This window comes from Pelophylax lessonae (assembly GCF_965119305.1).
Source record: "Pelophylax lessonae genome assembly, chromosome: 13".
In the NCBI taxonomy this organism is placed as follows: Eukaryota; Metazoa; Chordata; class Amphibia; order Anura; family Ranidae; genus Pelophylax; species Pelophylax lessonae.
Genome location: NC_138780.1, coordinates 202638113 through 202662599, shown reverse-complemented (window position 1 = coordinate 202662599; position 24487 = coordinate 202638113). Strand labels below are relative to the sequence as shown.

General features: G+C 47.9%; 1 protein-coding gene across 1 annotated transcript in view; it reads left to right on the top strand.

The window, feature by feature from the left end:
• Nucleotides 1-1898: 1898 nt before the first annotated feature.
• LOC309569504 (NACHT, LRR and PYD domains-containing protein 12-like) overlaps nt 1899-24487 on the top strand; it is a gene marked incomplete at its 3' end in the record, with an annotated part of 123024 nt that continues 100435 nt past the window's right edge. The window contains exon 1 of the mRNA XM_082275369.1: nt 1899-2023. Within this exon, the coding sequence (XP_082131495.1) occupies nt 1967-2023 (57 nt within the window). The 5' untranslated portion in view covers nt 1899-1966. The remainder of the gene's footprint in view (nt 2024-24487) is intronic.

Sequence of the window (24487 nt, the reverse complement as noted above, 5' to 3'; positions counted from 1 at the left end):
GTTTTTTTCAAAATTTTCGGTCTTTTTTTGTTTGTTCAGCAAAAAATAAAAACCCCAGTAGTGATTAAATACCACCAAAAGAAAGCTATATTTGTTTGAAAAAAATGTCATTTGGGTACAGTGTTGCATGACCGCGCAATTGTCATTCAAAGTGCGACAGGGCTGAAAGCTGAAAATTGGCCTGGGCAGGAGGGGTGATTAAGTGCCCAGTAGGCAAGTGGTTAAACTGATAGATTATTGTTCAGCATTGAATTTGGCGTCCAGGGATACTAAACACAGGGTAGCTCAGATAAACCTGTCACCCAGAGAAGACAGCTATCTTCCCTTCTACATGTGCTAGTGTGGTCACGTATGACCCTATTTCGTTCAGTACAACATTTCTCATTCAAAAATATAGTTATTATTAATGTGCCGTGTTCCTGTCTGAGTTTTTGAATCGTGGGTGGATTTTTTATGTTTTGAATTGGGCAGAGCTCCATGGTTGCCTTTTACGATCCCTGTTAATTCTGGGTATCCTTAATGGATTTGGTCTTAGTTTTACGATAGGCCTGGACAGAAGAAACAGACATCATGCCAGGACTCAGCTGTTTACAGGTCTGCACAGGCCTAAGTGCTGGTTTCTGATGTCTCTGAGTTGAGATAACGGCTCTTTTGAAGTGTAAAACCTTTGCATTTCATGAATTAGAGGAGGAGGGAGGGGGTAATCACTGCGGCAATGTGTAACTGTTCTACAAGCAGGGCCGGCGCTCGGAGCTAGGCAAACTAGGCAGCTGTCTAGAGTGCACTGCCACCTAGGGGCGCACTGCTGCCTGGCCTAGCCTAGCCTAGGAAGGGTGCAGACCGACTCAGATGGATGGATCATTCATGTGTAGTTCGCCGACCCGGCGGCATCCGTGGCTGGCGCTGCTCTGCCAGAATAGTGCTGTCTGTGTGTCACTCACTGTGCATTGCTTGCTGTGCAGGCCTAGCACATGGACGCGGGATATGGTCATCTCTGCAGCGCTGTCTGTGCGCGAATTTGATTGGTTGATGACCTTCACCATTGCCAGACCCTGCCAATCCGGATCGGGAATACGATGAGGCTGCGGCTTGGCTGCCAGCAGTGTGCCAGGACAGGTACCGTGCCAGGCACTTCCAGCCAATGAGGTGCTGAGCGTGGGTGCGGCAAGCCTAAACGTGACGCCACATCGCATCATTCCCTCCTTCAGTCCTATCCACATCAGAGCAGAGGAGCCCACAGTCCCTGGCTGTCCCACATGGCGTGGAGCTGAGAAGGTAAGTACAATATATGGGGGTTGGGGTGCAAATAGCTGGTATTGCCTCGGGTGCAAAACAGTCTCTAGTACCGGCCCTGTCTGCAAGACTGTCACGGCTGACCTATAATGACTGAACAACCTGGTCGCTTGCTACAGCTTTTCGTGTGGGGGTCCAGTATGGGACATCATTACAGACTGTGCTTTCACATAGAGGGCAGCAGTCCTCATCTTTACCCTATGGCACAGACACTCTTGGGTTGGCATTGGAGTACAATTAAGAAAAGAAAAAATACATTCCAGAAACACAGTTTATGTTACTGGTGGATTAGCATTAGAAATGCAAAGGAAAGAGCAACAGATGCATTTTTGCTTTATTTTTTAGCCAACATCGGTTATGTATGTGTGTTATGATGATTTGTACTAAATAAGCAGAGGCATTGGAGTCTACACGCTAAAATTAAACCGTGTAAAACAATACCTTAGTATTACAAAGTAGTACAAAACAAAGATTAACAGACACAAATAAATAGGTCTCCCCAATTCCTGAAAATGTGGGATCTAAGTTGAATCCACAACCCTGTAAATCAATTTTTTGTGTTTCTATAGATGACATCAAAGGGTTCTGCCGTCAGCTGTCTTCATTTTCTGATCCATCACTGAGGAGGATATACGAGTATTACAAAGATGATCTGGCCTACATCTTGGAGAACATGGACACGGGGGCCCTCCTGAGAGAGCTGAAATCTCGGAATGTTTTAAACACAAATGTAAGGCAAAAATAATTTCAAATGAACTGCAATATATGTCTATGTCAGAAAAAACACAACAGCCACCGAAGTGGCCAAGTTGCCCAGGGGGACTTTGATTGAGGCACCACACTTATATTGGTAAAGACAAAGTAACATACTATCTAGTAAAGAATATATTTATTGCACAGATAACAATAATTGTATTTATGGGTAGACCCATGAGACATATTGGACTGATCCAATGAGGCAATAATGAATTAACAATAAAAGCATACACATAAAAAAACATCATGGAAACCCTGCATCTTAATACACTCTACGCGTTTCGCAAAGTGATATTCGCTCTTCAGGAGTGGATGCATGTCATGCGTCTAGAAAGTAGAACAGTAATATAAGTATTATATATATATATATATATATATATATATATATAATATATATTGTATTTAATAAACATCTAGACAATATTAAAGTCATGGGTATTGAGTCAAACATTGGACAATGAACTATAATAGCTCTATACTCACTGGATCAGTCTGCTCAGGACAGAAACTGGAGAATGCGGTCAGCCGGGAAGTCCGACCCGGGAGCCGTGGGGGGGACCAACGAGCGAAGTGATGATGAGGAACGCAGAGCAAGTGGTGCAGTGTGTAAAACATATATTGGGTGTGGATAGAAGGGGGAAACAATGAGGGAAAATCAATATGCCAATTAATGACCAAAATGTGTGTGAGTCAAGTAAGGGAGTATGGGTGGCCAAGAGGTAATGCTATGTTGTGAAGGTGGGATATGTGGAGTGTGAAGTGAAATATGTCATTAAACAGCCTGACGCTGTAACGTGGTAGTAAAAAAATAAAATAATAATTATAATACGTGTATATATATATATATATATATATATATAATATATATATATATATATATATATATATGTGAAAATGTACAAAAAAGGGGGGAAAAAAATGGAAAGCATGTTAAAAAAACAGTTGAAAAATGATTTTGAACTCACTTGCTGTGATATAGATGTAGTATGACAACCCAGGAATGGTGTACAAGGATGAAATATGAAGCTCTGCTTTCTCATGAAGGATCCCAAATGCCTGTATGGGGAATCCCCCAACGCAATGTCTGCTGCCAATGAAGTGCGGGGAACGTCGGAGAACCGGTGTAACCCCCGGGTGCAAAAACAGCCGGCGGTTTCCCTGCTAGTGGTAGCGGATGTGGATTATCACACTCGCAGGCGGCGCCAGCAAAGGCTAGCTGACGTCACACGTTGAGCGCGGGAAATGGCGCCAATCAGCGTCATGGACCCGCCCCGACTCATTGCGACTACTGTTCTACTTTCTAGATGCATGACATGCATCCACTCCTGAAGAGCGAATATCACTTTGCGAAACGCGTAGAGTGCATTAAGATGCAGGGTTTCCATGATGTTTTTTTATGTGTATGATTTTATTGTTAATTCATTTGCCTCATTGGATCAGTCCAATATGTCTCATGGGTATACCCATAAATATAAATTATTGTTATCTGTGCAATAAATATATTCTTTACTAGATAGTATGTTACTTTGTCTTTACCAATATAAGTGTGGTGCCTCAATTAAAGTCCCCCCGGGCAACTTGGCCATTTCGGTGGCTGTTCTGTTTTTGTATTCATATTGGGATGGAGGCATACCACTTTGATGTTAGATCCAGATCACACCCCCATTGTATTCATGTCTATGTCAGAGATAATCATATATGAATATCATTGTTGCTGAAGTTATGTGCAAACCTTTACTTTCTCTGTGAAGTCAAGGCTGGTTCCACCTAAGCTTAGAAGATTACAGGTAACTTTTGCTACACATAGCTTTGGAACTCCTCAGGGTGAATTCACACCACAGTGATTACTGCAAGCAGTGTAAAAAGCTTTGGGCACTACCCCCAAATTTAATCAGAATATCAATATACAAAAATATACAAAATAACTTCACCACTTGCCTACCGGGCACTTTCACCCCCTTCCTGCCCAGGCCAATTTTTAGCTTTCAGCGCTGTCACATTTTGAATGACAACTGCGCGGCTATACAATGCTGTACCCATATGAAATTTCTATCATTTTTTTTCCACACAAATAGAGCTTTCTTTGGTGGTATTTAATCACTACTGGGTTTTTTACTTTTTTGCTAAACAAGAACAAGAATTTTGAAAAAAAAAAAAAAAAAAAAAAGATTTCATACAATTTTGCAAACCGGTAATTTTTCTCCTTCCCTTCATTGATGGGCACTGATAAGGTGGCACTGATAGGGGGCACTGATGGGTGGCACCAATTGGCACTGAAGGGCACTGATAGGTGGCATGGATGGGCACTGATAGGCACTGGTTGGTGACACTGATGATGAGGCACTGATTGGCAGCACTGATAGGCACTGATAGGTGGCACTGGTGGGCATTGATAGGTGGCACTGGTGGGCACAGATGAGGCGGTATTGGCTCTCCCTCTTCAGGACAGATGTCCCTTTGACAACAGCCGGTGATCGTCTTTTTTTTTTTTTTCTTTCTCCTCACTCTCTCAGCGACTACCAGCTCTTTTTACATCATGTGATCAGCTGTCATTGGCTGACAGCTGATCATGTGGTAAGGGGCCGATCAGCCAAGTCTCATTTACTGGCTGATCTCAGAGTGAGCCGCGCATGCCCTGCAGGGAGCGCGCACGCAGCTCATGCACGGGAGGACGCACATGGATGCCTTCCCAGCAATTTAAGCCTGCATTGTAGCAGTTTTTCGGCTATAGCGCGGGCATGAAGAGGTTAAATAATCAAAAACCAAATCTTTATTAGCCAATCTTGCTAAGAAAGTCTAAAAACTTGAAAAAAGATACATCATTAGCCATGCAAGCGCTTAATATTACATGGAGTATACTATATATGCATAAACCTCTGAATAGTAGATTATTAATATTAGGTGTAAACATAAATGAGGATGATCAAGTGAATAATGCTACAAAGTTACATAGTTAGTGAGGTTAAAAAAGACACCAGTCCATCCAGTTCAACCTATGGAGTGTATGTGTGTTTAAAGCCCCGTACACACACACAGATTGTTGGCCGTAAATTGTCGGCCAACGTCCGATCTGCCGATTGTCGGCTTGTTAGTATGATGCTTCCGACAACCGACTGCGAATTTTCGGCCGAAAAAAATCTGGTGTGCATGCTATAAAATTTTTGTTGGCAAACAAAGAACGGCCGATTGTTCCCCAGTCAGTACAGATTTCGGCAGACAAAAATCAGATGAGCAAGACTGGGCATGCTCAGAGAAGAACAAACACACGGAAAGTCAACCATCACATGACATCACTTCTGAAGTTGGTTTTTGTTGGCCAACAAAAGTCCAGTGCAAGTCTAGAGCACATTTCAACCAACAAACAACACTGAACAAAAGTTGGCCGATCAGTTGGCCAACAATCTGTGCGTGTGTACGGGGCTTATGTCAATAGTACATTGTATATTGCTGTATGTTGTGCACACTGCAAAAAGTAAATAAACTGTTCATTCCTTCACGGTGGGAGCAGGATATAATGAGACAAAAACACCAACATAATAGTATGTCAGATGAACTACAATTCTTAGAATGATATAAATACATGTTCAAAAATCTAATGATATAATTTATAAAAAAAAAACCCACCCCAAAGAAAATAGGAAGGTCAGGTCAATGTGACAATCCTTTGGTGCCGGTTCACATTAGTGCGATCACAGAGATCGCATGTAATTCGAAGCGCACTGCTCCTAAAATTATATGCCATCTCTGTGCGAACTTTCAGATTGCACTGCGATATGCGATCTGATCTGGGGGTGTCGTTAATTTTTAATTGGCACCCCCAGCGTATCGCATATGGCAGTGGGAACTGCCAGGGGTGCGGATGCAATGCGGGAACACGCTGTATATTTGAAGCGTTCCCGCATCGCATAAATGTGAACCGGCACTTGAAGATGAGATATTTTTGAAGTAATTAATTCAAGGATGAGTGTAAAGGAAAACTGATATACAATATATGCAGATTTTGGCTGATTCATATATTCAGGGCCAGGATAAGGGGGTGGGCAGAAGAGGCAGAAGCCCTGGGTGCAACAATTTACTGGAGGGGGTAAGGGGGCAGCCTCACAGTTACAGTGCTCACCCACAGTGCAGGCAGTGCTGCTAAAGTCTAGACCATGGGTGTCCAACCTTTTGGCTTCCCTGGGCCACATTGAGTGTGGAAAAATGTTCTCGGGCCACATATAAAATATATACAATAGTTAAGCTATATAAGTAATAAAACGCCCCTGTGCCCTTTACGCGCAACCGCCCCCCCCCACCCCCCCCCCCCCCCCTGCACTGATTTAACACAACTAGAGGATGAGGAAATTAAATGGAATCAGTATACAGAGGTTTACTTCTTCTGAGAGATATTAAAGGGACACTCTAACCACCATGACCACTTCAGTGATTTGAAGTGGTCATGGTGGGAGGAGTCAGGAACACTGCACATGCCGGGATACTTACAGTTTTGTGCTGGGAGCTAGTTGCACCCCTAGCACGTGTGACTTAGGCAGCCAGAAAATATCATGTCCTTATTCATACATGTAAGAACAAAGACATGACATATTATGAAAAAACACAACTAGTTATTAAAAACATATTGCAACAATTTACACACGCTAATGCACATACCTTTTCTACTTATTTTGCAGACTGCTGGCGGTTACTGCTGGTGGGTACTGCTGGTCATGACGTTGGGTACTTCTGAAGGAAGCAACAGCTGCAGTAGAGAGCAGAGCTGCTGCTTCCTGTATGGCTCCTGTCACAGGCAGAGGAGGGGTACATTTCATATCACTCTGCCTGTGACAGAGCCAGAACTATACAGGAAGCAGCGGCTCTGTCACTGACTGCAGACATCCTAAGTCTTCCGCAGCAGCCGGGAGATCGCACGGCACTTACAGCCTAGTGCATGCCCATCCAATGCAGCCTAAACAGTGCCCATCCGATGCAACTTCACCAGTGAGTGCCCATCCAATGCAGCCTGATCAGTGCCCATCCAATGCAGCCTCACAAGTGCATGCCCATCCAATGCAGCCTGATCAGTGCGCATCCAATGCAGCCTCACAAGTGCATGCCCATCCAATGCAGCCTGATCAGTGCGCATCCAATGCAGCCTCACAAGTGCATGCCCATCCAATGCAGCCTGATCAGTGTCCATCCAATGTAGCCTCACCAGTGTATGGCCATCCAATGTAGTCTGCAATGAAGAGAGAGGATTACAGAGCGGGGATCTCCCGCTTACCCAGCGACCGCTGTCATGCGATGTCCTGTCTCCTGGACTGGCTCCTATGATAGATGTCACCAATGTGCTGTCTATCATAGGAGTAGGTCCAGGAGGCGGGGCTTCATATGACAGCAGGAGATCCCCGCTCTGTTTGTAATCTGGCGGCGCCCCCCCCCCCCCCCCTCTGAGGCAGCATCTGCCTACAGTTAGTGGAAGCTGCTGTGGACGTACCCCCAACTCAAATTCCTTCCTCCCAAGCATAAAAAATAAAAATTTGTCAGGGGGCAGTGGGCCGCATTGCCTGCGGTTCCGGGCCGCAGGTTGGACATGCCTGGTCTAGACAGAGAAGCCAGAGAAACCTGAACAGAGAAGCCAGCAGCACATGAAATCACAGATCTAGCAGAACCACTGCAGCAAGGAGCAACTCATCAAAGTGGACATAACAACTGAGTTATACACAGTGGAATATATTACACACCAGGGTACCTGAAAGCCAGGTACCTGCATAAAAGGGGCCTTTCTTATCTTCAACTCCTGCGACAGCAACTCCTGCGACAGCAATGGAATCCCCTACAAGCAGTGTGGGAAGAGCTATGCACTATGGCCCCATGAATATTTAAAAGGATTTCACCCCAAAACCCCTGGAGGCATGTACCATTACAACCAGTTTCCCATTTTCTCCCTGGGCACTGGATGGCCTTGTCCCGACTGGCATATTTTAGGAGTTTGAAAGATACATAACCATAAATAGTATAATCCTCTATTAGCCACAGTAACCACCTTTCAGAGTACACTGATACATATAAAATTATTCAATGGTGACTTGTCAGTCAACTCCATTATAAGAGTAATGAACCAGTGCGCTAACCAATAGAGTAGATAACAAGTCCAAAAGAATTGTGTAAATAAAACTTAATAGCAACCAATTTTTTGCAGTGTCACCACTTGCAATAATAAAATTAAAGATAAATATATCACTATATATGTAAAATCAGCGCTAAAAATACATATATAAAATCACATATTAAAGCAATAGTGCATAAAATCGTGCAAAAAATCAAAACACAAAGGTGAATAAATAGATCATAGAAATGTCCATACAATGTAAAAGTGGTATGTAAATACTATGCAAATATGAACTATAGAAAAGTGACTAGTGCTCCAAAATTAAAATTCATCCAAAGGCGTAGATAGGATAGTGCTAGTTTAAACAATCATGTGAAAATACATTAATAATATGATAAATTGTTAAAAAATAGTGATAAAATTTCAATTAAATTCATACAAAAATGGGTGATCATTAAAAATAAAGTTCAATGTAGGGAGTCCATGTGAATGTGCAGAAGAAATACATACAGTATACATTTTGTGGTAATCCAGAAAGCGATGTAGACCAATCAGTGTCACCAATGTGAAACAATCCAAAAACAGAAAATCCAACACTGAGTGCAGTGGCTGCCCACCTCAATAAGGCAAATATAAAGCGTTTCAGCATAGATAAAAGGATCTTCTGTCTTGCTCCAATAGTGACACTGACTCATCTAGCATTGGATTATGCACATCCCCTTCACTCATGTAAGATAAAATGAGGGCTCCATAGTGTAGTAGTTTAAAGTAGTATTTATTTAGAACAATAAAAGACTTACATTAAAGTATGCAGAGATGCACAGGGAAGTGGACCGCTTGGTCTCCGCACTGAGCGGCGTGTATTTTCCGAACTTCTGGTCACGTCCATAGACTGGAAGTGACGTCAACCGGCTCATCCCAAAGGGGACTGCACTAGCACTATCCTATCTACGCCTTTGGATGAATTGGGCCTTTGCTGTTGGTGGTGCCTGAACACCATAACCAAGGCCTTGCAGTTACTCTTGCTGGGAGCAGGAACGGGACCTGCTGGTAATAATTCCATACAAATTTGAAATTGCATGTGCTATACAGGTGCCAAAAATTGGGCCTTTGCTGTTGGTGGTGCCTCAACACCGTAACCAACCCCTCGCAGTTACTCTTGCTGGGTGCAGGAACGAGACCTGCTGGTAAGAATTCCATACAAATTTGAAATGCCATGTACTTGTCAGTTGTCATACAGGTTCAAAAATATTGGGCCTTTTGTGTTGTTGGTGCCTGAACACCGTAACCCCTCACAGTTAGCAGGGCACAGGGACAGGGCCTACTGTTAAAAATTACATACAACATTTAAATTGTATGCACCTGTCATACAAGTGCAGAAAAATTAGGCCTTGGGGGTTCACTCTCTACTCAGCTAATTATTCCCCTTTGTTTCGGGAGTTTTTTCACTCTTTGCACCAATGGACTGGGTATCCCCTATCTCTCTTGGGAAGAATCAATGTTTTGAAAATGTCAATTTTGCCTAAGCTACTTCTTTGAGACTCTGCCAGTTGCCATCCCCATGTCCCAACTTAAGGCCCTTCAGAGAGGCTTTCTTAAATGGTATTTTCTCCACAGAAGCAGGGGGGTCTGGGGGCTCCTGATATTATTAAATATTATTATGCTTCCCACCTCCAATCGGTGGCCTCCTGGTCTTCTTTCGCAGCTCCCAATCAGTGGTCGGAAAAAGAGAGGGGTTCCGTGTATCCGGTTCATCCCTGTTCTTTGGTGTGGTCTGAGGCATTACATGTGGATCCTGTCCTGAAACGTATGTGTCTTGCCCCATATCTCCAAGGTGAAAAGCATAGGGGCAAGTGTTTTTGGAAGTTCTCTCTCTCTTCGCCATGCCCCCCTCTTACAAATATTTTGTTTAATCCACTGCTAACAGATAGTCTACAGTTTAGTCGCACATGGTCATGGTCGCAGGCTCCCCTGTTTCAACTCCGTAACCTGGTTCATCCGGTGTCTCGAACTCTTCGAGACGTTGCGGGAGAAGTTCGCCATCCCGAAACACACATTTTATTTTTACTTACAAGTTCGACACTTTTTTCAGAAGATCCAGGACTGTAATGATCCTTGACTCTTGACACCCTGTATAGCTCAAAAAGTTCTGTGTATGACTCCCTCCAGCCCTTCACTGACTGAGGTAGCTCCTTGTAACTGCTTGTACTGCTGCAACTCTTAACACTGCACACTTAACTCTTCAGTGCCCAACCGCTGGCGCCCCCTCTACACTTCCAGGGTCCTTTCACTAGGAAACCCCCTTTACACTTCAGGGTCCTTTCACTAGGCAATGCCCTTTACACTTGCAAGCTCTATGATCCCTGGGACCTTCACCGGGGTGGTCCCCTCTACACTAGGCAGACCCCAGGGGCAGTTCACAGTACTCACGACTAGTGTTGAGCGAACACGGACTGTATTATTCGTGTTCGTACCGAATAATTGGATTTTTGTTACCCGAACACGGACACGGACACTATACTGTATATTCGGGTAAAAATCCGTGTTCGGTCGTTTTATTTCCGGGTTTTGCATGTTTTGGCGCTCTTTTCATGGCGGGCTTTCAACAGCCAATCAACAATCATTTAACTGGTGTGCCTTAAGCCATCCCAGCCATGCCTGCAAATGTATGAGTAGCTGTGATTGGCCGTCTGAAGCATGTGACCAAGTCTTTATAAGTTCGAGGCAGCCGCAGCGGCGTCATTCTGCTGCTTAGATCAGGGACAGAGCACACATACGTGCTGGCTGCTGATTAGGGAAAGACAGGCAGGGAAAACGAATTGGTGTCCGGATAGAATTGAGGGACAGGTCGGAGTGTTTAGGCAGGGCGAGTTGTAGGCATTTTAGGGATAGAGTCTGCTGAATTATAGGGTCAGTGTGTTCTACAAACTACAATCGATATTGCTGTGTGGGGTGGGGTCTGCACTTAATCCTGATCTACGATCTCTTCTCAATCCTGTTTGGGAGAGGCTGCTGCTGAATTTTAGGGAAAGTGTGTTCTACAAACTACAATCGATATTGCTGTGTGGGGTCTGCACTTAGTCCCGATCTACGATCTCTTCTCAATCCTGTTAGGGAGAGGCTGCTGCTGAATTTTAGGGAAACTGTGTTCTACAAACTACAATCGATATTGCTGTGTGGTGTGGGATAGGAGATAGGCAGGTGTCAGTGATCCACATCCATTTTTCTGTGTGTGGGCTGCAGTGAACACAATCTTTTTGGGGTGCAGTGAACACAATCTTTTTGGGGTGCAGTGAACAAAATCCTTTTAGGGTGCAGTGAACACAATCTTTTTGGGGTGCAGTGAACAAAATCCTTTTTGGGGTGCAGTGAACACAATCTTTTTGGGTGCAGTGAACAAAATCCTTTGTGGGGTACAGTGAACACAATCTTTGTGGGGTGCAGTGAACAACATCCTTTTTGGGGTGCAGTGAACAACATCCTTTTAGGGTGCAGTGAACACAATCTTTGTGGGGTACAGTGAACACAATCTTTTTGGGGTGCAGTGAACAAAATCCTTTTGGGGTGCAGTGAACACAATCTTTGTGGGGTTCAGTGAAGACAATCCTTTTGGGGTGCAGTGAACAAAATCCTTTTGGGGTGCAGTGAACACAAGCTTTGTGGGGGTGCAGTGAACACAATCTTTGTGGGGTGCAGTGAACACAATCTTTGTGGGGTGCAGTGAACAAAATCCTTTTGGGGTGCAGTGAACAAAATCTTTGTGGGGTGCAGTGCAGACAATCCTTTTGGGGTGCAGTGAACACAATCTTTGTGGGGCGCAGTGAACACAATCTTTGTGGGGTGCAGTGAACAAAATCCTTTTGGGGTGCAGTGAACAAAATCTTTGTGGGGTGCAGTGAAGACAATCCTTTTGGGGTGCAGTGAACACAATCTTTGTGGGGTGCAGTGAACACAATCTTTGTGGGGTGCAGTGAACAAAATCCTTTTGGGGTGCAGTGAACAAAATCTTTGTGGGGTGCAGTGCAGACAATCCTTTTGGGGTGCAGTGAACACAATCTTTGTGGGGCGCAGTGAACACAATCTTTGTGGGGTGCAGTGAACAAAATCCTTTTGGGGTGCAGTGAACAAAATCCTTTTGGGGTGCAGTGAACACAATCTTTGTGGGGTTCAGTGAAGACAATCCTTTTGGGGTGCAGTGAACAAAATCCTTTTGGGGTGCAGTGAACACAAGCTTTGTGGGGGTGCAGTGAACACAATCTTTGTGGGGTGCAGTGAACACAATCTTTGTGGGGTGCAGTGAACAAAATCCTTTTGGGGTGCAGTGAACAAAATCTTTGTGGGGTGCAGTGCAGACAATCCTTTTGGGGTGCAGTGAACACAATCTTTGTGGGGCGCAGTGAACACAATCTTTGTGGGGTGCAGTGAACAAAATCCTTTTGGGGTGCAGTGAACAAAATCTTTGTGGGGTGCAGTGAAGACAATCCTTTTGGGGTGCAGTGAACACAATCTTTGTGGGGTGCAGTGAACACAATCTTTGTGGGGTGCAGTGAACAAAATCCTTTTGGGGTGCAGTGAACAAAATCTTTGTGGGGTGCAGTGCAGACAATCCTTTTGGGGTGCAGTGAACACAATCTTTGTGGGGCGCAGTGAACACAATCTTTGTGGGGTGCAGTGAACAAAATCCTTTTGGGGTGCAGTGAACAAAATATTTGTGGGGTGCAGTGAAGACAATCCTTTTGGGGTGCAGTGAACACAATCTTTGTGGGGTGCAGTGAACACAATCTTTGTGGGGGTGCAGTGAACACAATCTTTGTGGGGTGCAGTGAAGACAATCCTTTTGGGGTGCAGTGAACAAAATCCTTCTGGGGTGCAGTGAACACAAGCTTTGTGGGGGTGCAGTGAACACAATCTTTGTGGGGTGCAGTGAACAAAATCTTTGTGGGGTACAGTGAACACAATCTTTGTGGGGTGCAGTGAACAAAATCCTTTTGGGGTGCAGTGAACAAAATCTTTGTGGGGTGCAGTGAAGACAATCCTTTTGGGGTGCAGTGAACACAATCTTTGTGGGGGTGCAGTGAACACAATCTTTGTGGGGTGCAGTGAACAAAATCCTTTTGGGGTGCAGTGAACACAATCTTTGTGGGGTGCAGTGAAGACAATCCTTTTGGGGTGCAGTGAACAAAATCCTTTTGGGGTGCAGTGAACACAAGCTTTGTGGGGGTGCAGTGAACACAATCTTTGTGGGGTGCAGTGAACACAATCTTTGTGGGGTGCAGTGAACAAAATCCTTTTGGGGTGCAGTGAACACAATCTTTGTGGGGTGCAGTGAACAAAATCTTTGTGGGGTGCAGTGAAGACAATCCTTTTGGGGTGCAGTGAACACAATCTTTGTGGGGTGCAGTGAACACAATCTTTGTGGGGGTGCAGTGAACACAATCTTTGTGGGGTGCAGTGAAGACAATCATTTTGGGGTGCAGTGAACACAAGCTTTGTGGGGGTGCAGTGAACACAAGCTTTGTGGGGGTGCAGTGAACAAAATCTTTGTGGGGTACATTGAACACAATCTTTGTGGGGTGCAGTGAACACAATCTTTGTGGGGTGCAGTGAACAAAATCTTTGTGGGGTGCAGTAAAGACAATCCTTTTGGGGTGCAGTGAACACAATCTTTGTGGGGTGCAGTGAACACAATCTTTGTGGGGTGCAGTGAACAAAATCCTTTTGGGGTGCAGTGAACAAAATCTTTGTGGGGTGCAGTGAAGACAATCCTTTTGGGGTGCAGTGAACACAATCTTTGTGGGGTGCAGTGAACACAATCTTTGTGGGGGTGCAGTGAACACAATCTTTGTGGGGGTGCAGTGAACACAATCTTTGTGGGGTGCAGTGAACAAAATCCTTTTGGGGTGCAGTGAACACAATCTTTGTGGGGTGCAGTGAACACAATCCTTTTGGGGTGCAGTGAACAAAAACCTTTTGGGGTGCAGTGAACACAAGCTTTGTGGGGGTGCAGTGATCACAATCTTTGTGGGGTGCAGTGAACAAAATCTTTGTGGGGTACAGTGAACACAATCTTTGTGGGGTGCAGTGAACAAAATCCTTTTGGGGTGCAGTGAACAAAATCTTTGTGGGGTGCAGTGAAGACAATCCTTTTGGGGTGCAGTGAACACAATCTTTGTGGGGGTGCAGTGAACACAATCTTTGTGGGGTACAGTGAACAAAATCCTTTTGGGGTGCAGTGAACACAATCTTTGTGGGGTACAGTGAACACAATCTCATACTTCTGAAGATTTGAGGGTGCTGCCTGTTTCATCCTCCTCCTCCTCATCCATCCTTTTAGGGGTATAAACAATAGTAATTGGGGCCTAGTGTGCTTCTGTACGTGTGAGATACATACACTTTTTTTTTTATCATATTTCCTATTCCGCTATTCAATAAAAACCTTTGGGGATCAATTAAATTGCGGAATAGTCTGTGTCGGTACGTGTGAGATCCACCTTTCCAAGTTTTTGAGGTTCATCTCATACTTCTGAAGATTTGAGGGTGCTGCCTGTTCCATACTCCTCTTTAATTTAATCGGGCCTAGTCTGTGTTTGTACGTGTGAGATACACAGTTTTTTATCCTATTCCGCTATTCAATACACACCCTTTTGGTGTAAAAAACATTAAATTGCGGCATAGTTTGCATATTTGACTGTGAATAAACCTGTGCGATACTGTTGTTCTAGGGCAAGATCTTAAATTTCAGAAACATGAGGAGAGCGTCAAATAGGGGCCGTGGCCTGGGTCGTGGTGGTGCTGCTGCTAGAGCTCCTGTTGCAAGGAGAGGACGTGGTCGATCTGTGCCAGCTACACGCACAAGTGAAACACCTTCCTCAAGTGTGAGTAGGCGACAGAACCTGCATCAGTAGATTGGTTTGCTGCTGACAGTGCCTCCAGTTCCTTCACATTGTCTCCCACCCAGTCTACTGCAGAAAGGTCAGAGTTGGCACCTGCAGCCAATGTCCAACCGTCTTTCACCTCACCCCCTTGCAAATCAGGCAAGCAGTCTGAGCCCCAAGCCATAGAGCAGTCTCTTATTCTTTTTGAGGACTCTGTCAGCAGGGTTTCCCAGGGCCATCCACCTAGCCCTGCCCCAGAAGTGGAAGAGATTGAGTGCAGCGATGCCCAACCACTTATTTCTCAAGATGAGTACATGGAAGGACCATCACAGCACGTCTCCGATGATGACGAAACACAGGTGCCAACTGCTGCGGCGTTCAGCATTGTGGAGACCGACAGGGAGGGCAGGGGTGAAGACTGTGTGGAAGATGATGTGGAGGACGATGAGGTCCTCGACCCCACATGGAATGAAGGTCATGCAGGTGACCTGAGTAGTTTGGAGGAAGAGGCGGTGGTCGCACAGAGCCACCAGCACAGCAGAAGAGGGAGCAGGGTGCAGAAGCGGAGCGGCCGTGCCCTAGACACTACGCCTGCTACTGCCCAACGCAGCAAGGGAACGAGCGCACCAAAGTCAGCTCAAAAGAGTTCTCTAGCGTGGAAGTTCTTTAGAAAATGAGCTGATGACAGGACACGAGTGGTTTGCACCCTGTGCAATCAGAGCCTGAAGCGGGGCATAAACCTTTTCAACCTGAGCACAACCTGCATGATCAGGCATCTAAGTGCAAAGCACGAGCTGCAGTGGAGTACACACCTTCAAAACCAAGAAACGTCTCTGGCTCATCCTGCTTCCTCTTCTGCTGCAGTCTCGGCCGCTCCAGCCACATCTGTAGTCATACCGGCACCTGCCACCCCGCAAACAGACGATCTGTCAGCAACACCACCACCTGGGTCACCAACAACCATCTCCACAATGTCCCGTGGAAGCGTTCAGCTTTCCATCTCCCAAACACTTGAGAGGAAGAGGAAGTACCCCCCTACCCACCCGTGATCCCTGGCCCTGAATGCCAGCATTTCACAATTATTGGCCTTTGAAATGCTGTCATTCCGTCTGGTGGAGACGCCCAGTTTTAAAAAGCTTATGTCGGTGGCTGTCCCACAGTACGTCGTGCCCAGCCGCCACTACTTTTCCAGGCAAGCCATCCCTTCCCTGCACAACCAAGTGGGGGAAAAAATCAGGTGTGCACTGCGCAACGCCATCTGTGCCAAGGTCCACCTAACTACCGATACGTGGACCAGTAAGCACGGTCAGGGGCGTTATATCTCCCTAACGGCACACTGGGTAAATGCAGTGGCGGATGGGCCTGAGGCGGATAGCAATTTGGCGCATGTCCTTCCACCACCGAGCTTCAGTTTGCCTCCTGTTCCTAACTCATCCTACTCCGCTACCTCATCCTCTACCGCCTCCTCATCCGGACAGCGTAATACCTTCACCACCAACTTCAGCACGGCCAGGGCTAAACGACAGCAGGCTGTTTTACAACTTGCCTGTTTGGGGGACAAACCACACACTGCGCAGGAGTTGTGGAGGAGCATGGAACAGCAGACAAATGAGTGGTTGCTGCCAGCGAGCCTCAAGCCCGGCCTGGTGGTGTGCGATAACGGGCGAAATCTCATAGCAGCTCTGGGCCTAGCCGGTTTGACGCACATCCCTTGCCTGGCGCATGTGCTGAATTTGGTGGTGCAGAGGTTCCTTAAAAACTACCCCGATATGTCAGAGCTGCTGCAGAAAGTGCGGGCCGTCTGTGTGCACTTTCGGCGTTCTCACCCTGCCGCTGCTCGCCTGGCAGCGCTGCAGCGTAACTTCGGCCTTCCCGCTCACCGCCTCATATGTGACGTGCCCACAAGGTGGAACTCCACCTTGCACATGCTGCAAAGACTGTGCGAGCAGCAGCAGGCCATAGTGGAGTTTCAGCTGCAGCACGCACGCGTGAGTCGCTCTGCAGAACAGCACCACTTCACCACCAATAACTGGGCCTCCATGCGAGACCTGTGTGCCTTGTTGCGCTGTTTTGAGTACTCCACCAACATGGCCAGTGGCAATGACGCCGTTCTCAGCTTAACTATCCCACTTCTATGCCTCCTTGAAAAAACAATTCGGGCGATGATGGAAGAGGATATGGCACAGGATGAGGAGGAGGAGGAGGAGGATGAAGAGGTAACATTTCAAAGGCTTTCAGGGCAGTCATTCGCAAGGGGCTCCGAGGGTGGGTTCCTGCACACACAAACGCCAGGGACACAATTGTCCAGCAGGGGCACAGTTCTGGAGGATGAGGAGGAGCTGGAGGAGGAGATGGAACCATGTTCACAGCAGGGTGGCACCCAGGCCAGCTCATGGCCATCACTGGTGCGTGGCTGGGGGGATACAGAGGACACGGACGATACACCTCCCACAGAGGACAGCCTTTCGTTGCCTCTGGGCAGCCTGGCACACATGAGCGATTACATGCTGCAGTGTCTCCACAACGACCGCCGAGTTGCCCACATTCTAACTTGTGCTGATTACTGGGTGGCCACGCTGCTGGATCCCCGTTACAAGGACAACGTACCGTCCTTAATTCACTCACTGGAGCGCGATCGCAAGATGCGCGAGTACAAGCGCACGCTGGTAGACGCCATGCTGCTGGCATTCCCATCTGACAGCGGGGCCACAGTGGAAGCACAAGGCAGAGGAGGAGGTCGCCAACGCAACCAGGGCACCACCAGCACCTCAGAAGGCAGGGTTAGCATGGCCGAAATGTGGAAAAGCTTTGTCAGCACGCCACAACAAACAGCAGCACCAGCAGCTCAGATGGAACGTCTTAGCAGGAGGCAGCATTTTACCAACATGGTGGAGCAGTATGTGTGCACACGCCTACATGTAGTGAATGAGGGGTCTGCCCCCTTCAACTTCTGGGTCTCCAAATTGGGCACATGGCCTGAGCTTGCCCTTTACGCCTTGGAGGTGCTGGCGTGCCCTGAAGCCAGTGTATTATCTGAACGGGTATTTAGCACGGCTGGGGGCGTTATAACAGACAAGCGCAGCCGCCTGTCCAGAGACAATGTGGACAAGCTCACGTTCATTAAAATGAACCAGGCATGGATCCCACGGGACTTTTCCGTACCTTATGCAGAATAGCAATGGATACCGACCTTACCCACCCATTGTTCCATTTTTGCTCTTTCTCACTCTTTTGGGGTGTACCCTCATTTAAAATTTGTGAAAAGAAGCAGTGTTGGCTACCTCGTCCTCCTCCTCAGGGCCAGATTAACGTAGGGGCTATTGGAGCTGCAGCTCCAGGCCCCTACCTTTTATATAAGCCCCGGGTTGGCCATATTCACTGTTACCGCTCTTCTGTCACTTGTAAACACAGAAGTCTGGCTTCTATGCTCGCTTCCCCAGGCAGCACCCTCAGAACCTCCCCACACAGCGCGAAGGCCGGACAAGGAGGGACAGTTGCCGATGCATGGATGTGTTTATGGGCTTCAGAGACAGCATCCCATGTTGGGCACGGCCCTTAAGGCCCTTCAAAATCCTCAGCAGTCAGCACCAAGCCCATGATGCTCTTAATCCGGCCCTGGTCCTCCTCCACCGCCGCTTCCACCTACACCGCCCATAGGTGTGCGCAGCCTATTGCATTAGGGTGTGCACCCCAAAGTTGAAATACACATGCATGTGTTTGCCTACATGTACATGGCCCCGATACATTACTCTCCCTGCTGGCAAAGAGAAATAGAGCAGAGCAGGTCCGAGGGAGATCTTTCCCATCTCCTCACTGGCAAACAGAGCAATAATGCTATGTGCCCTAGGTGATTAGGGTGTGCCCAGGTACACCCGGCACACCCTGTGCGCACGCCTATGACACCGCCACATCCACCACCACCTCAACCTCCCTCCTACTCCATATGGGCCTCGTCCTTCAGAGATGAAGAACATTGTTTTATTTTTCTGTTTTTTTTTTGTTGTTTTAAGTTATTTCCCTATCCACATTTGTTTGCAGAGCACTTGCCATGCTCTTAACTACGTTTTGCTGCCATTTGCAGCACTCTAGCCCTTTCCATTGGTGTTTTAGAGCCATTTTAGTGCCTTAAAGTTCGGGTCCCCATTGACTTCAATGGGGTTCGGTGTCCGGGAAAAGTTCGGTAAAAGTCCGGGACACGGACCCGGACTTTTTTTTAAAGTTCGGCCGAAACCGTCGAACACGGACATCTAGGTGTCCGCTCAACCCTACTCACGACCTTAGAAGGCTTTCCTGGAACTGAACCCCTCTTTCTCCACTGGTCCTCAGCACACCGGATCCTCTCTGCAGCTCAGCTCTCCCTTCTGGCCACCCAAGACACCCGATCCTTCTGATAGGAGGAGAGACAGCCATTCTCTCCCTCCTGGGACTCTGCTTCCCAACAAAGACGCTGCATCATGCATTCCCCTCAAACTTATACCCACTCCCAGAATCCTCTGCGGTAGAATCTAACTTCTGGGGTAGATACAAGCCCGAATGGGCCACTGATTGGATTTCCTCCACTGCCCAATGAGAATCCTCTCACAGAGCCAGTGGGGATACTCCCCTCTCAGTAACCACACCTGGGAGACATGACAGTCCAGTTGAAATCATAGCCCTGCTGTTAGGCAGCCAAGGTCCATTATACTTTTACCTAGCACCTACCTGTAGGATGCTACACACTCTATGTCAATGTTCCTGACTTTAGATGGACCTACTACGTTTGAGTATTTATGTTCCCATGGCCCTAACCAAGGACACTTAGTGTCATCCATCTATTGCATTCTTCATGATGCGGTTCCCCTTACTGAAGAGTCTCATTCTTATATGCGTCAGTGGACACCCTTGTTGCAACGACCCATATCTTTACAGATGTGGGATAAGATATGAACTTCAGCTTTTAAATCCTCCAAATGCGTGGTACAGAGAGAGACCACTTTAAAAATCTTAATGTTTTGGTATAGGACCCCTGAGCGCCTACACAAAATGGATCCATCCTGTACAGACAGGTGTTGATGGTGTGGCCTGGACTTGGGCTCACTCTACCATATTTTTTGGCTTTGTCCTCGCATACAGCCCTTTTGGACTGAGGTGATGTCGTTGATTCAGACGGTGACAGGTTTATCCTTGCAGCTCAATCCCATTCAGTACTTATTGGGTCTTCCATTCGCTGGTGTCTCCAAGCCTGTCAAACGCTTGATCTCATATGTTCTCTTGGCTGCCAGGAGGGCTATTCCGCTCTGTTGGCTGTCAATGGAGGCTCCTGAGAGATCTATTTTTCTCCAGCTGGTGGCGGAGATCCGGAGGATGGAATTCTTAACGGCCACTGTTCATGATGATGTCCCTCTGTTCAATATAATTTGAGAGAGTTGGGACTTGTCCGACTTTAGTACTGTTTATTTTTGAGGTTCCCTCCTTTTTTCAGGGAGCTTTATATATATATATATACTCACTTACACCTTCAGTTTTTTTGCTTGTGCAGGTTTCCTCTGAGCCTGGGTTGGATCCAGGGCTTTTGAAAATGTTCTATACTTGAATTATTGGTCAGGATTAGGGTTGAGCGGACACCTAGATGTCCGTGTTCGACGGGTTCGGCCGAACTTTAAAAAAAAGTCCGGGTCCGTGTCCCGGACTTTTACCAAACTTTTCCCGGACACCGAACCCCATTGAAGTCAATGGGGACCCGAACTTTAAGGCACTAAAATGGCTCTAAAACACCAAAGGAAAGGGCTAGAGTGCTGCAAATGGCAGCAAAACGTAATTAAGAGCATGGCAAGTGCTCTGCAAACAAATGTGGATAGGGAAATAACTTAAAACAACAAAAAAAAAACAGAAAAATAAAACAATGTTCTTCTTCATCTCTGAAGGACGAGGCCCATATGGAGTAGGAGGGAGGTTGAGATGGTGGTGGATGTGGCGGTGACATAGGCATGCGCACAGGGTGTGCCGGGTGTGCCTGGGCACACCCTAATCACCTAGGGCACATAGCATTGCCAGTGAGGAGATGGGAAAGATCTCCCTCGGACCTGCTCTGCTCTATTTCTCTTTGCCTACAGGTACATGGCCCCGATACATTACTCTCCCTGCTGGCAAACACATGCATGTGTATTTCAACTTTGGGGTGCACACCTTAATGCAATAGGCTGCGCACACCTATGGGCGGTGTAGGTGGAAGCGGCGGTGGAGGAGGACCAGGGCCGGATTAAGAGCATCATGGGCTTGGTGCTGAGGATTTTGAAGGGCCTTAAGGGCCGTGCCTTGCCATGCACCCAGAGGAGGAAGGGTGCAGCCATGCATGCCTAATTCAACATGGGATGCTGTCTCTGAAGCCCATAAACACATCCATGCATCGGCAACTGTCCCTCCTTGTCCGGCCTTCGCGCTGTGTGGGGAGGTTCTGAGGGTGCTGCCTGGGGAAGCGAGCATAGAAGCCAGACTTCTGTGTTTACAAGTGACAGAAGAGCGGTAACAGTGAATATGGCCAACCCGGGGCCTATATAAAAGGTAGGGGCCTGGAGCTGCAGCTCCAATAGCCCCTACGTTAATCTGGCCCTGAGGAGGAGGACGAGGTAGCCAACACTGCTTCTTTTCACAAATTTTAAATGAGGGTACACCCCAAAAGAGTGAGAAAGAGCAAAAATGGAACAATGGGTGGGTAAGGTCGGTATCCATTGCTATTCTGCATAAGGTACGGAAAAGTCCCGTGGGATCCATGCCTGGTTCATTTTAATGAACGTGAGCTTGTCCACATTGTCTCTGGACAGGCGGCTGCGCTTGTCTGTTATAACGCCCCCAGCCGTGCTAAATACCCGTTCAGATAATACACTGGCTGCAGGGCACGCCAGCACCTCCAAGGCGTAAAGGGCAAGCTCAGGCCATGTGCCCAATTTGGAGACCCAGAAGTTGAAGGGGGCAGACCCCTCATTCACTACATGTAGGCGTGTGCACACATACTGCTCCACCATGTTGGTAATATGCTGCCTCCTGCTAAGACGTTCTGGTGGTGCTGCTGTTTGTTGTGGCTTGCTGACAAAGCTTTTCCACATTTCGGCCATGCTAACCCTGCCTTCTGAGGTGCTGGCGGTGCCCTGGTTGCGTTGGCGACCTCCTCCTCCTCCTCCTCCTCCTCTGCCTTGTGCTTTCACTGCGGCCCCGCTGTCAGATGGGAATGCCAGCAGCATGGCGTCTACCAGCGTGCGCTTGTACTCGCGCATCTTGCGATCGCGCTCCAGTGAGTGAATTAAGGACGGTACGTTGTCCTTGTAACGGGGATCCAGCAGCGTGGCCACCCAGTAATCAGCACAAGTTAGAATGTGGGCAACTCGGCGGTCGTTGTGGAGACACTGCAGCATGTAATCGCTCATGTGTGCCAGGCTGCCCAGAGGCAACGAAAGGCTGTCCTCTGTGGGAGGTGTATCGTCCGTGTCCTCTGTATCCCCCCAGCCACGCACCAGTGATGGCCATGAGCTGGCCTGGGTGCCACCCTGCTGTGAACATGGTTCCATCTCCTCCTCCAGCTCCTCCTCCTCCTCATCCTCCTCATCCAGAACTGTGCCCCTGCTGGACAATTGTGTCCCTGGCGTTTGTGTGTGCAGGAACCCACCCTCGGAGCCCCTTGCGAATGACTGCCCTGAAAGCCTTGGAAATGTTACCTCTTCATCCTCCTCCTCCTCCTCCTCATCCTGTGCCACATGCTCTTCCATCATCGCCCAAATTGTTTTTTCAAGGAGGCATAGAAGTGGGATAGTTAAGCTGAGTCATTGCCACTGGCCATGTTGGTGGAGTACTCAAAACAGCGCAACAAGGCACACAGGTCTCGCATGGAGGCCCAGTTATTGGTGGTGAAGTGGTGCTGTTCCGCAGAGCGACTCACGCGTGCGTGCTGCAGCTGAAACTCCACTATGGCCTGCTGCTGCTCGCACAGTCTTTCCAGCATGTGCAAGGTGGAGTTCCAGCTTGTGGGCACGTCACATATGAGGCGGTGAGCGGGAAGGCCGAAGTTACGCTGCAGCGCTGCCAGGCGAGCAGCAGCAGGGTGAGAACGCCGAAAGTGCGCACAAACGGCCCGCACTTTCTGCAGCAGCTCTGACATATCGGGGTAGTTTTTAAGGAACCTCTGCACCACCAAATTCAGCACATGCGCCAGGCAAGGGATGTGCGTCAAACCGGCTAGGCCCAGAGCTGCTATGAGATTTCGCCCGTTATCGCACACCACCAGGCCGGGCTTGAGGCTCGCTGGCAGCAACCACTCATTTGTCTGCTGTTCCATGCTCCTCCACAACTCCTGCGCGGTGTGTGGTTTGTCCCCCAAACAGGCAAGTTGTAAAACTGCCTGCTGTCGTTTAGCCCTGGCCGTGCTGAAGTTGGTGGTGAAGGTGTTACGCTGTCCGGATGAGGAGGCGGTAGAGGATGAGGAAGCGGAGTAGGAGGAGTTAGGAACAGGAGGCAAACTGAAGCGCCCTGCAATCCTCGGTGGTGGAAGGACATGCGCCAAATTGCTATCCGCCTCAGGCCCATCCGCCACTGCATTTACCCAGTGTGCCGTTAGGGAGATATAATGCCCCTGACCGTGCTTACTGGTCCACGTATCGGTAGTTAGGTGGACCTTGGCACAGATGGCGTTGCGCAGTGCACACCTGATTTTTTCCCCCACTTGGTTGTGCAGGGAAGGGATGGCTTGCCTGGAAAAGTAGTGGCGGCTGGGCACGAGGTACTGTGGGACAGCCACCGACATAAGGTTTTTAAAACTGTGCGTCTCCACCAGACGGAATGACAGCATTTCAAAGGCCAATAATTTTGAAATGCTGGCATTCAGGGCCAGGGATCGCGGGTCGGTAGGGGGTTACTTCCTCTTCCTCTCAAGTGTTTGGGAGATGGAAAGCTGAACGCTTCCACGGGACATTGTGGAGATGGTTGTTGGTGACCTAGGTGGTGGTGTTGCTGACAGATCGTCTGTTTGCGGGGTGGCAGGTGCCGGTATCACTACAGATGTGGCTTGAGCGGCCGAGACTGCAGCAGAAGAGGAAGCAGGATGAGCCAGAGATGTTTCTTGGTTTTGAAGGTGTGTACTCCACTGCAGCTCGTGCTTTGCACTTAGATGCCTGATCATGCAGGTTGTGCTCAGGTTGAGAAGGTTTATGCCTCGCTTCAAGCTCTGATTGCACAAGGTGCAAACCACTCGTGTCCTGTCATCAGCACATTTTCTAAAGAACTTCCACGCTAGAGAACTCCTTTGAGCTGACTTTGGTGCGCTCGTTTCCTTGCTGCGTTGGGCAGTATCGGGCGTAGTGTCTAGGGCACTACCGCTCCGCTTCTGCACCCTGCTCCCTCTTCTGCTGTGCTGGTGGCTCTGTGCGACCACCGCCTCTTCCTCCAAACTACTCAGGTCACCTGCATGACGTTCATTCCATGTGGGGTCGAGGACCTCATCGTCCTCCAC